Source organism: Fragaria vesca, linkage group LG3 (genome assembly GCF_000184155.1).
Source record: "Fragaria vesca subsp. vesca linkage group LG3, FraVesHawaii_1.0, whole genome shotgun sequence".
NCBI classification, from domain to species: domain Eukaryota; kingdom Viridiplantae; phylum Streptophyta; class Magnoliopsida; order Rosales; family Rosaceae; genus Fragaria; species Fragaria vesca.
In genome coordinates this window covers 24,305,703-24,319,348 of record NC_020493.1, presented here as the reverse complement: position 1 = coordinate 24,319,348, position 13,646 = coordinate 24,305,703, and the positions used below count along the sequence as shown (strand labels likewise).

Below are 13,646 nucleotides of genomic sequence, written 5' to 3'. Positions count from 1 at the left end.
AGCGAATCCAACTTTGCGTTCTTAGGGAAAACTCCAAGCAGAACCAAGAGAATCAACGTGTTAACTGGTTTCGGAAAGGAAGTAGTCGCCGTAGAGATGTGTCGGGTCGTAATTTAAGAGTGAAAGCGATCGAGTCAAGTTAAAAAAAGAAAAAACGACGTTTTAAGAACATGGTTAAACATGGTGAATGCATGAGTTAAACATGGTTACTCAATGTTGGTCAGTTCAGAAAAGAACGCTGTGGATAGAAAAGAGGTCATTCATATGAAACATCACAAATTGTTCTTTGCGTAAATCCACAAAATTCAGTAAAGCTAGCTTCCCTAAATTCTTACAAATTGCAAATGCGCTTTGTGCGATGCTTACCAAAGTGGAACATATTTCACGCCCATACAAATACCAGAAAAAATTCAAATACAACAAACACAACGAGGCTCAAAATCATGAAATGGTAACCGAATAAACACAATATAGAAGGTTCTGTCTCTAATTCAGAACATCAATGTTCCATACGACACACAGGCCCGTATGAAATGAAAGTTGAACACAGATTTTCTCATCAAATCAAAGAAATTCCAAAAGCAAACGAACAAATAAACAATCCTGGCAAACTCCAAAACCAACATAGAAGAGCCAGAACCTCTGCCTCCTTTTTCGGCCAAGGTAGGCTGTGAACAAAAGTTTCTGTCAGTCTAGTTTTCATCATGATCAACCATTGCAGATCAGATTGCAAGTCCGAAGAGAAGGAAAAGACAAAATAACAAAACCTAACTTCTTCACTATACATAAAACTGATAAAAGTTATAAAAAACAACTCCCTACAATGTCTAGTCAGTGTGGGTTATGCTACAGTCATCTTTTATCCCATTAGATTCCTCTCTAATACTCAAACTCTTGCGACGCCGTTTGCACCAGCATAAATAATGAGGCATTCTTCCATCATTTCCAACAACCCAACTATGTTCTGCGACTTCCTCCAAAGTCATCCGTGATGCTGGGTCTGCATAACGAAACGTTAAAATCATGAACATACTGTGATAATGGCGGCACTGTCGGGAATCTGTAATTTTTGACATTTACATGTCACCAACCTTTGCAAAGAAGTCCTTCAAGTAGATCCTTCAACTGTGGGATCATATTCTCTGGAAGTACTAAAGGGTTATTAACAATCTGCAGAGCAATTAAACAACCAATAAGATACAACATGGTCAATACAATTAAACAATGGAATTGAAGCATAAACAATAGAAATTTAGTAGTGTTGGTCCAAAAGGAATACTGAGATCCCCATACCTTGTCATATGTATCCTGCAGAGTATCTCCAAGGAATGGGTATTGTCCCAATACCATACAGTACAAAGTAACCCCCACTGCCCATGTGTCAGCAGCTTTACCGCGATAAGTTAGCCCTATATATAATCAGAAAACATATGTAGAATAAGAACATGGTTGCAAACGACTTGAACTAGAATTAAATCCAGCGATCAAGGTTGTTTCATGATATTGAGAGATCTGACATTCCAAGTTGCAAATGAGGTCCCAAAATGGTAAACTTAAGAAAAGTCATAGCTGAGTCATTGGAACATTAGTTTTGCCTGTGTTTGAATGAGGTATATTTTTGCTAGGAAAATTCAGAATCAGATCATGTGAGATGGATTTGAATCTCGTCTACATGTGTTGTTAAAGGAGAATGTGCAACTAAGCCCAGAGGCCACTGGAAGACCTACTTTCCTGTTTTATTATTTTACTTAAAAAAAGAAAAAAGAAAAATTAAAAGATCTACAACATTCAGATGCACTATTGTATCTTAGAAGAAATTCCAACCTAAACAACATTCAGGTGCAGTGAAAACAGGAGTCCCTGGAGATCGACGTAGCTCATCATTATCATCCTGCAGATAGACCATTACAATGCCTTAAGTTTTGTAAAGAAGAAAAAAAATCCTATGTCAAAGTGGTCCAAGTGTCAGCAGTTTCATTACCTCAAAAACCTGGCTGACGCTAAAATCCCCAATCTTCACCGTACCATTATGACTAACCAGCAGATTATCAGGTTTGATATCACCGTGTACTATGTTCTGTTATCAAAAGAAACACAAAAATGTTACAAACCAATCACCGTGTATTAAAGGAAGCTTGTACGCGCGTGCGCACACACACACACACAAACATATGGAAACAGCAACAATACTTCTGAAATCTGTTATGCATTAGAGCATAGAAGATTAAAACTTCAAAATATCAATCTTCACCTCCATGCTCTTACTAAATAAACAAACAGCTTCTGTATTGAATAGGACAGTGCACAACAACTACCTCTGCTCCACACCAGATACAAAGAGCCATCTTAATCTAATATTAAATTCAATTCTTCATAGTGTTACAATTTGAAATAAATTGCTTGCTTGTATTGGTGATATAAGCAACATACTAAAGCGAAATAAAAGACACATTGCAGGTATTACTTAAACCCCTACACACATTGTCTTATATAACACAGAACATAGCCTTCAATTTTAAGCTAAGAGGTACTTGTTAACAATAGAACAATTTACTAAATCTTTTCAGTTCATGAGAGAAAGAGAGAGAGAGAGAGAGAGAGAGAGAGAGAGAGAGAGAGTTCAGCCTAACATATACACAGAACCAGAATTAAATCATACATGATCATGGAGGTACATTAGCCCTCGAACTATATCCCGCAGATACTTTCTTGCAGTAGATTCTCCTAAGCCGCCAGGTGGACCAGAACCCTCACAGACCCATTTGCCTTCCACATATTCAAGAACTGAAAAGAACAACATGAGAAATGATTTGAGACTGGCAGTAACGCATGAGACCAGGACTCTTGAAAACGTTCAACACTAAGCAACACTAAAATCTTTTACTAAACTGTTCCACAATCTTTAGTTAATCATTTCTCTCTTGTACAAAAATGGGATTTTAGTATCTCTTAGCGAAATTTAGATGTCAGATTAGTGGAGTCCAAACCAGATGAAAGGAGATTTCTCTTGCAAATCATTCCACAGATTCTTAATTAGTGGTGGATCAGATCCAATCTTTGCTCCAGCAAAGTTTATTTAGAACGTCAAGGCCCCAACTAAGCTGAAGATTTTGGGATGGCTTGTGGCACACGGGAGGACGAATACATGTGATGTTCTTCAAAAGAGAAGAAGATGTTGTTCCTCTCCTCACTGTTGCAATTTGTGCCAAGTGCAAGGGGAAAGTGTTGACATGTCTTTGTGCACTGTGAAGTGAGTATTTTCTTATGGGAGAACTTATTTAGGGAGGCAAGAGTGAACTGGACAACTCCATTAGAGAGGAGTGATTTGCTAAAAGTAAATGCTTCAGCTTTTGGTAAAGTGAAATAGGCCAGAAAAAGAAAACTTTGGGGTTGTGGGGTGCTGGCTGTAGTGTGGGTGGTGTGGATGTAAGAAATAAAATATTATTTGAAATCTATGGCGGGGTGGAGAGGGAACACCTGTGGGAGAGAGTTGAGCTTTGGGCATCATATGGGCTTCTACTTCTAAGGATTTTAGGGATTATAATTTTTTTCTTCTTCCATTATTCTTGACTGGCAAGCAGTTGTAGTTTAATCCCCAAAAGCCTAAGCTTTGAGTTAGCACTAACAGATTGGGTGCTAAGCCTCTACCCCTTGTTGCCCTCTATAGCTATCTAAAGCACTCCTTGTCCACCTCTTTGTACATTGCTGTTTGTTTCAATAAAAAGCTGTTTCTTTCCCAAAAATAAAAAATAGAAAAAAATCCTCCTTGTAACACTAGGATCACAACATTGTATGGAGAGAAATTATGCCCTGGCAGTAGTTTCCATAAACTCTTTAAAATAACATCTTTAATGTTTCTACTTTTATGGGCGTTTTATCGGGCTCTAGTTTAACTTTACCTAAAAATTCCAGTGTTGGGACCCATTTATTGAAAAAGTAAAATTATAGACAAGGGACATCAATCAAGTGTCTAGACTTGGGAACAAGATTTAGAAATCCCTTTTCCTGGGAAAAGTTTGGAGCAAAATAACATTAATTAAAAAGAGAATGGGATTTTTAATTGTAACTGGGACTAACAAGAAAAAAAAAGAGGATATGAAAAAGTACCCATGTAGAAATGATCTGTGTCTGGGTCGTCAATCACCTCAATGAGATTAACAATGTTAGGATGCTCCAACATTTTCATAATAAGAACCTGTAAGGTACAAAGAATGTAGTTTTAACATTCCCCCTTCAACTGAAAGAAATTGATATGTATAAGTACTAACAGATGAAACAAACAAATGGGGGGCGAGAGAGTATAACAATTATAAACCAGAGGAAACTGGTATATAAAGGATGCCAAAACAAAAACAAAAACAATAAAATAAGACACAATGCAGACCAAATGAAACACAAGCGTCTTGATACACTGATATTACAACCAACAAAAAGAAACAAGAACCAATGACAAAGCTACTGTGCAAGATTCTTTAATAAGAACACAGAGACAAAATACATACCTCACGAAGCACATCTGTCATAGCTGTCTCCGAAGGTGCAACCCGGAGTTTTAATAAATGAGATTTATGAAATGCCTGCAAAAGTCAGCATATATTAAGAAAAAAAAAAGAAGGAATCTTAACTATGTTACAATAATTAATAAAATTATAATCAACCAGAAGTGCTTTTCAGTATATTTAAAAAAAAAACCTTAGATTTTATAGCAGACCTAATCTACAGTTTGAAGTTGTCAACCAAAAGTTATTTTCCAAAACTTCAAGAGTATAAAGAGGAAACATTGCAAATAGAAAAGCACTAAAACTTGTCCCGAGTAAAAAAAGCTGATGCATCACAGTTTCCAGACTCATTATCTTGATATTTCCTTCATTCATAACATCCAAGGTAGAAATTTAAGAATAAGAAACATCACCTTCAGTGCATAATGCTTTCCATCTACAAGGCTTCGATACAAAACCTGTTTCACATCAACACAAAATGGCTAAACAAACCTTCACAGTAAGCAGCAGAAACAAACAAACAAACACTATCCATACCGAACTTACCACTTTCCCATAACTGCCAGAACCAATCTTACACTCCCGAACATACTCATTGACCATCTTATTTCCATCATCATCCTGAATACAAATGCTAAAGCATATTAGTGGTTTAAGAAATTGGCTTCAAAGTGGACAGCTAAAACTGTCCAAAACAGTCTAGTTGGTTAGCAACTGATCACCAGAAAATTGATGCAACTTCAGTTTGTTTCCAAAATTCTGGCACTAACAGCTTAGGACTAATTGACCCTTTAGTATGACATTAGAAGTAAGCCCAATCCCAGATATAATCATTATCGGAGAAAATACGTAAAGCAGATCTTGCAAGTTTCAGGATGACCAGAAGGACTGATCATATCATACATAATTGAAAGAGTACCAAGCACTGTACCAAAATTTGAAAACCTTAAGCTTCTTGTGACACAATGACATACCTCAAAACAATCAAGACAAAATTAAATTACCTCAGTACGAATTACTTTGTGAGTTTCCTTCACAGGGTACTGCCTACATATCATTCCATTCTGTTCTCTGAAACTCAGTATTTCATCAGGACGTTTAGCACGACTTTGCTGTTCACTTACCTCAGAATTACCCATACTTGTAGCATCATCGTTATATGAACAATCATCATCATCATCTTCTAAATCATCTTCCAACAAATGCTCCTGTGAAGGGTGACTACTATAGCTATAACTGGGCTTCCTTTGTGGTTTGGGTTTGCTAGCGATTGAGAAACCAAAGCAACTGCAGCATCCCATCATTCTAGCAAGAGAGAAACTCTTATGGATCATTAGAAACTTGATGTGTGAAGTACTTTCAATAGCTCCCAACCAAAATCAAATTTTTTTTTTTTCCAAAACCTGCAGAACAACATACCAATTGTTAACTTTCACAATATTCATACAAAACACAAGCAAAAGACATGCACGTAATCCAAATTCCTCATATTCGATTACGTATTTACAATTGTCATTGCAAACCTGATTTTACATAAGGAGGGGAGAGGGCTTTAACCCCGAGTCAGCTCTGCTATTCAAGTGGATGCCACTCAGCCAAATGAAAGAAAAAGCTCGCAATATTGAAACCATCACGATTCAAACACAGCATAGCGATGACTCCAGTTTTTATATATCCACTAATGCAGGCTCAAACCCACACCACCCCAACCAACAATAAGTTGACCTTGTCCTGGATACATACACAGAGACACAGAATCTTAAATAATTAACAACAAATATATTAAAATCAGTAAAAACAGCAACCTATGTATAAATAATATAGATCAAATTCATAAAAGGACAGGTTTGCGTGGAACTCTCAGACGCAATCAAGCAATTATGCCAACCATATCGTTTGAAATTTAAGCGCACCAAACAAAAGACGAACAGTTCATTCCATTTAAATATACAATCATAATCTGGCTGTGAGTTACCTTGTTGATGAAAAATCCCAATAAAAACTTAATCTTTCCCTCTACACGAATCAACCAACCATCAAACTTCAGAACCCAGAAGAAAACAGGAGCAAAGAGCAACTAAACACCTAAAATTCAGAGAAACTAAAAACAAAAGTTTCAGAGAGAAGCAGATGCATTGCCGATTGAAAATCCCAATAAAAATCCAATCTTTCCCACTACACAAACCAACCAAGCATTAAACTTCGAAACCCAGAAGAAAAAAACAATTAGAAACCCAAAAAGCCCAGGTGTTTCATATCAAACAAACCCTAATTTGTAATCAAATGAGAGCCAAAAACATTGAGAAGAACGAATTGAGCCTACCTGAGATGGAGATAAGGAGATGGCACAATCGCCAGAACTGAATCTAAGCGATTGGGGGTGGGGAAGGACAAGAGAATTTGGGAGCAACAATTTTGGGGGAAAGTTGAATTGGGGGAGAGAATCAAAAGAAAAGGAAGCTGGGTTATTTGAGGAGTGTTTGCATATATAGGAAAGGGGTAGAAACAGGGACTTGAACGCAAAAGTCGGGTCTGGTTGCTTTGCTAGTCGTTCATCAAAGGAGAAGAAAGAGAGAGGAGAATGGTGGGTGAGCTTGTTGACGGTTTTGTGTCCTTTTAGGTGTGATGGGGCTTTGGGGTTAGGAAGTTGGGGGAACGAAGGACACTAACACCAACAACACACTTATTATGTACGATTTGCCTAAAAATGGTGAGGGTTCACAGGAGGGTGCCACCCACAATGTTACTCGTTCATTCTTGTTTTGGTAAATTTTTTCGATCTATGTAAAACAACCATGATCGATGGGTTTGTCACATACTTGTTGCAAATATGTCTAATTGTATAGCAGATGAAGACTTTTGAAGGGGATAAATAGTCATTACATGGTCATTTAGTTGCTTCTTTAATCAATGATAGTCATATATTTTGTAAAACATATTATACGAATTTATACCATAATTTTCCATGATTGTAATCGTCATCGTCTTCTGTACGCCAAAGTATACATAATTTTCCATGATTGTAATCGTCAAAGTATACAGGTACTTGAGTTAAACTTCGGATGTGAGTGACGTGCTTATGTTTAGTTAGCTATCACATATTTTTTTTTGAGATGTAGTTAACTTCATTGAAAATCTCTTCTCAAAAAAAAAAAATATTCATTGAAAATCAGCAAATAGCAACCCGCTTCAGTATGGCTGTCAGATAAAGTCATTACTGGAAGTAATTCAACAGTTTTAAGAGATTATTCACGCACTTCTTCTAAGAAACTAACCTATATTTGTGGCTACTAAGGATTGGTTGCGGTACTTTCCGGCTTCTAGGGTTTGTCATATGCAGCCGAATGAATCAGATCACCTCCCGATTATTCTAGAAGTTCGGAAAAGGAAGAAGCGTCGGCGTCCAAAACGGAGACGTTTCAGATTGGAGGAGTTCTGGTTGAGAGAGGAAGATTGTAGACAAGTGGTGGAGTCTGGTTGGGGGAGTGGGACTGGTAGATGTCCATACTCCAAACTTCGTAACAAAATCCAAAATACTAGGGACTTGCTACTGAGTTGGAGTAAGGAAAGGTTCGGTTCGCTTAGAGAGACGATCGCCAGGACCAGGGAGCGTCTGGGAGAGCTGTATGAGGAGGGACAACCGTCTTTCTCTGACGAGGTCCGAGGGGAGTTGGAGAAGCAGCTTCGAGAGTTACTCCAGAAGGAGCAAGCTTTCTGGCAGCAGCGCTCTAGGGTGTTATGGTTAGCTGAAGGGGATCTAAATACGAAATATTTCCACCAGAAGGCGAGCAATCGGAGGAAGAAGAATACTTTGAGGGGGCTCTATAATAGTGATGGGTAGTGGTGTGTCGAGGAAGATGAGATTCAGACAATAGTGTTGGATTATTACTCTAGCTTGTTTAAAACCTCAAACCCTAGAGTGGGTCTTGAGGACTTGGATGGGGTCCCGAGAGTTATCACGGAGGAGGTAAACCAGTCTCTGATGAGGGAGGTTACGGCAGAAGAAGTTTGGAGAGCCTTGAAGCAAATACACCCGTCTAAGGCGCCTGGGCCAGACGGTTTGTCCCCTATGTTTTATCAGCAATTTTGGGATGTTGTGGGAGTGGATGTGGTTGAGGCTGTGAAAAGTTTTTTGTATTCAGAGGAGTTTCTGAGGGATATAAACTGCACATGGGTAACTCTTATCCCAAAAGTGAAGAAACCGGAAAATATGCAGCAGCTGAGACCGATAAGTTTGTGCAATGTGATTTATAAAATTGGTTCCAAGCTCCTAGCGAACAGTCTCAAGCCTCTCTTGGATAGCATCATCTCTCCATTCCAAAGTGCCTTTGTGCCGGGTAGGTTGATTTCGGATAATTCGTTACTTGCGTTCGAGATCTCACATTGTTTGAAGAAGAGGAGGAGGGGCAAAGTGGGGTATGGAGCGTTGAAATTAGATATGAATAAAGCGTATGATAGGGTGGAATGGAGGTTTCTTGAGGTGATGTTGATAAAGCTGGGCTTTTGTATGGAATGGACTCGAATGATATTGAGGTGTGTGAGGACGGTTTCATATTCGTTTATTATCAATGGTGATCCGGTCGGACAGGTGGTGCCCTCTAGAGGTTTAAGACAGGGGGATGCCATCTCCCCTTACTTATTTGTGATATATGCAGAGTTTTTATCTAGACAGCTTGTCAGTGCAGAGGGCGATGATGAGATTCAGGGTGTGAGGGTATGCACTGGGGCTCCAACAATCTCACATCTCCTTTTTGCGGACGACTCTTTCATCTTCTTTAAAGCAGAGGAGCGGGGGTGCCGAAAAGTAGGGAGCATTTTGAGCAGATATGAGACCCTTTCAAGGCAACAAGTAAGCTTAGCTAAGAGCAAGATAGCTTTTAGTCAGAATGTGCCAAGGTGGAAACAGGATGAATTAGCTGCAGTTCTTGGTGTGAAGAGGGTGGAAAAACACAAGAAGTATCTGGGGTTGCCCACTGAGCTGAGTTATTCTAAGGAAAAGGCCTTTAGTTTCTTGTGTGAGAGGATCCGAAAGAGAACTCAAGGCTGGCGAGACAAAACTCTCACTATCGCTGGCAAGGAGGTCCTCATAAAGGCGGTTGTACAATCTATTCCTACTTACATCATGAGTTGTTTCGAACTTCCTAAACACATGTGCTCGGCAATGCAAAGGCTAATGGCTCGCTTTTGGTGGGGGGATAAGGGGGATGATCGTAAAATACATTGGGTGGCGTGGGAGAAGCTTTGCACTACGAAGGCTGAAGGAGGTTTAGGGTTTCGGGATATGAGGCTGTTCAATATGGCTCTGCTAGCGAAGCAAGGCTGGCGACTCATTCGCCAACCTAATTCCCTTCTAGCACAGGTCCTGAAGGCTCGCTACTTCCCTTCAGAGAGCTTCATGGAGGCGGAGGTAGCGAAGGGCTGCTCGTTCACGTGGAGAAGTATTCTGAAAGGCAGAGATCTTTTGAAGAAGGGTCTTCGTTTCCAGGTTGGTAATGGGGAGAGTATTTCGGTTTGGGATGATCCTTGGATTCCACTGCCATATAGTTTCAGACCGTATTCTCCTCCAATGGAGGGTACTGAGGAGCTTAGAGTTTGTGATCTTATTGACCCAGACACGGGTGACTGGAATGTGTGGTTGTTGAATGAGTTGTTTATGGGAAACGAGGTGGACATTATAGCTCGAATCGCCCTTAGTAATGGTGGTGGGGAGGATAGAATGGTCTGGCACTTTGATAACAAAGGAGTATACAGTGTAAAGAGTGGATACCATGTAGCTCGGATGACCAACCAGCCGGGGAATTTCGCGTCTACTTCGGACTCGAACAACGGTACTAGGACTCTCTATAAGAGAATATGGGGTGCTAATGCTCCTCCTAAAGTTCGAATGCAGGCGTGGCGTTTGGTCAAAGGCATCCTGCCTACTCGTTGTGCACTAGAGAGGAGAGTTTCGCTCCCAGATGTGAGGTGTGTTTTCTGTGGGTTTAATGGGGAAGATGATAAGCATGTATTCATGAGGTGATGTTCAGTGCTTCTGGGAGCAAGGGCCTTTATATTGTCATGTCGGTGAGAGCTGGAATATTGAAGAGGTGATTGAGTGGGTAGCTGTGATGTTGGATCAGTTAACCAAGGAGCAAGCGGCAAGTTTTTTGATGGCTTTGTGGGTTATTTGGGATACCCGAAATGATGTTCTTTGGAATGGGGGTTCTTATGATCTTGGACATATGCAGAGGAAGGCAGGAGATTTGTTAATGGAATACCAAAAATTCCATGGTCGCAAGACGAAGAAGGGTAAGCGCAAGATTATGAAGTAGGTATGCCCTCCTCAGAGGCGCCTGAAGATTAATGTGGATGGTAGTTTTCAGGAGAGTCACAAGCGTGGTGGGATTGGGGTTGTGGTCCGGAATGAACTTGGAATATGCATGGCAGTTTTTGCTCAGCCTTTGAACTATGCTCACTCAGCTTTGCAGGTGGAGGCAGAGGCTCTTCTAGCCGGAATTTTAATAGCTATTCACCAAGGCTGGGACATGGTTGAGATTGAGAGTGACTGTTCTATGCTAGTCGATGCTCTTCATAGAGACGAGGAGGACCTTTCAATGGTGGGTCGCATTGTAGAGGATTGTAAAAGGTACACTCGGTCTTTTATTTCCTTTCGATGTCGACACATTTATCGTGAAGCAAATGGGGTTGCTAATAGATTAGCGCACCTTGCTAGTTGGAATAGTTTAGATGAGTTATGGTTTGACGAGGCTCCTGTTATTATTCGGGATGTTCTCTTTGAGGATGGTTGTAATGTTGATAGGGGTTTAGGCAACAAGTCCCCCCCAATGTTTGACTATCATATTAATAATATGGTTGAGGAACCTGTCTAGGGCCTCATTCCCCCTTTACAAAAAAAAAAGAAACTAACCTATATTAACCTAAGAAAACTTCTCTGATCCCAGAGGACAATGCAATATGTTGTTGCACTACTGATTTCATCACATTTGCATGCGATAACTGATAAACCCTGTTTAAACAGATAAATTCAAATGATGTTGACTCGACATCGGTGCTCCGAAGTGCCAACAAACAATTGGCGAAGTTGGGTTGGAGGAAGAGGATGTGCATTTAACAATGAAGAATCAGAGAGTTGAGATATTGGAAAACGATGAGAGGGATGGGTATTCTGAAATTGAAGGATTAGGAGAGATTGGAAGAAGTGGTATGGGCAGAAGAGGAAATCAAAAGCAAAAGGGAAACGGCACCTGCCGTTGTCGGGGCAGAGACTAGTACAAAAAGGGTAGAAGCTCCCCTTAATCTCAAGTCAAAGATCCATAGAAAAAAACTGATCTAAATCCGACGAGAGAGAGGGAAACAAGGAGTAAATCTAGATTTATAGAGGTTTTAAGTAGGTTTCTCTCGGGGTTCAGCTACTATACACATTTATATGACATACATTAAGTCGTGAGCTATCCGATCGTTTAGCAATTCAAAATTCAAGATGATTGGACGGCTCACGGCTTAATGTATGATATACACATATATTATATATATAGTAAAAAAGTCCTCTAAACAATACAACAATATGTGATCGAACTGCATATTTGCCCTTTTATAACTTCATCATCAACCCCACTTGATCTAGAAATCTGATACAACGTACACACTAGGCTCTTGAGACAGTTTGATAATTAAGCACTACCAGTATATATTGAAAATGATGCGCACATATGCAATTATGCATTACCTCTCATATTCAACGACATTACTCTATATTTTGCAAATGTCGACATATTCAAAGGCCCAAAACTTCCCTCCCCAAGTCCCCATTTACTTAACAAAGTAGGGTCACTCAGTAATCTAAATATCTAATAATGCAATATCGTATCATATCTTATCTTGCTCGCCACTTGATATGTAAATTGCAGTATCAGCTAGTTTGACGAGGATAGCTAGCTTGAAAATAAGCGTTGAAGAAGCATATATGCTTTGCATTGACAGGACAGAAAATGATGAACTCAACCACGTACACATGTGTTTCGATAATATTCTTTTAACAAAAGCAGCTGTCGTTTTAGGTTTAGGTGATGATTCCTAATTTTAGTTCCTGCAGAAATGCAAACTCACCAATTAATGAGAAAAAAAAATTACACTGTTGATAGTCGATTAATTTGTCCATATCCATGTCAAAACCAAAAAAAGAAAAGAGAAAAATAGAAACATCAACAATTCTGTGAAACAAAAATCATAAACCACGTGCACAGCTAAATAAATATATAGTTCATTACCCATGTATTTATATCAAAACTCCGGAAGAAACAAAAAAAAAAAAAAAAAAAATTAGTGGTCTAACAAGAGATATACTAATTATAGTGACAGAGGATTAATGTAACCCTAAAAACGAATATGCATGAAATCACAGTATTGAATTATTATTGGAACAATCATGTCGCCATCTGTCAAAATATCTTGATATGATAACATTCATCTAATAGGGGTGTTATCGGTTTTATCCGGTTCGGTTTTCACCTAAAATCGGAAACCAAACCGAACTAAAAATTCAGTTCGGTTCAGTTCGGTTTTGATTTTTTGAAAATGTAAACCGGAAACCGAACTGAACTGAACGGTTCAGCCCGATTCGGTTTTTTTCGGTTTTTTTTTAAGTAAAAAAAAAAAATGATTTATGGTAATTTTAATATAGAGTTCTTAATATATTGGGATCCATATTCGATAATGCATACTTCCATATAGTTCAAACTTAAAACTTAAAAGTCCACAAATTGAAAATAGAGTCCAATGTTCAAAGTTTAAACATTACAAAAAAAAATTTGTCCAAACTTAAAAGTCCACAAATTGAAAATAAAATCCACAATGTTCAAATCTTTATCAAGTATCATCATCATCTCATCCTCGCAATGTTGTTTGCTTCATAATCTTCATTTTAGGAGGCAACATACCACACTTCACATTTTGCCTACTTGACAATGATGGCATCTCCAATATTTCTACATACAAAAAACAAACAAAAAAACAAAAGGTTAGAAAAGAAAATCATACATGTAAATGATGTAATATAATGTAAAACAAATTAATCAAATCAAACATTCAAAAATAACGTAAAACTATTACCTTTTTCCGCCTCTTCACATAGCTCAATCTCCTCACTTG

General features: G+C 38.8%; 2 protein-coding genes across 2 annotated transcripts; one reads left to right on the top strand and one right to left on the bottom strand.

Moving 5' to 3' along the window:
- Positions 1-624: 624 nt before the first annotated feature.
- Positions 625-6,548, bottom strand: LOC101314259 (serine/threonine-protein kinase GRIK2-like). The gene is made up of 12 exons (XM_004294974.1): positions 6,023-6,548; positions 5,504-5,902; positions 5,046-5,120; positions 4,913-4,957; positions 4,503-4,577; positions 4,108-4,195; positions 2,660-2,784; positions 1,982-2,077; positions 1,825-1,891; positions 1,294-1,409; positions 1,092-1,170; positions 625-1,000 (listed from the first exon to the last, which is right to left on the bottom strand). The coding sequence occupies exons 2-12, from the start codon at positions 5,831-5,833 to the stop codon at positions 828-830; spliced, it is 1,269 nt and encodes a 422-aa protein (XP_004295022.1). The 5' UTR covers positions 5,834-5,902; positions 6,023-6,548; the 3' UTR covers positions 625-827.
- Positions 6,549-7,833: 1,285 nt separating this feature from the next.
- LOC101297422 lies at positions 7,834-11,368 on the top strand. Its single transcript, XM_004296159.1, has 4 exons — positions 7,834-8,336; positions 8,418-10,503; positions 10,619-10,806; positions 10,855-11,368. The coding sequence occupies exons 1-4, from the start codon at positions 7,834-7,836 to the stop codon at positions 11,366-11,368; spliced, it is 3,291 nt and encodes a 1,096-aa protein (XP_004296207.1).
- The last annotated feature ends 2,278 nt before the right edge of the window (positions 11,369-13,646 follow it).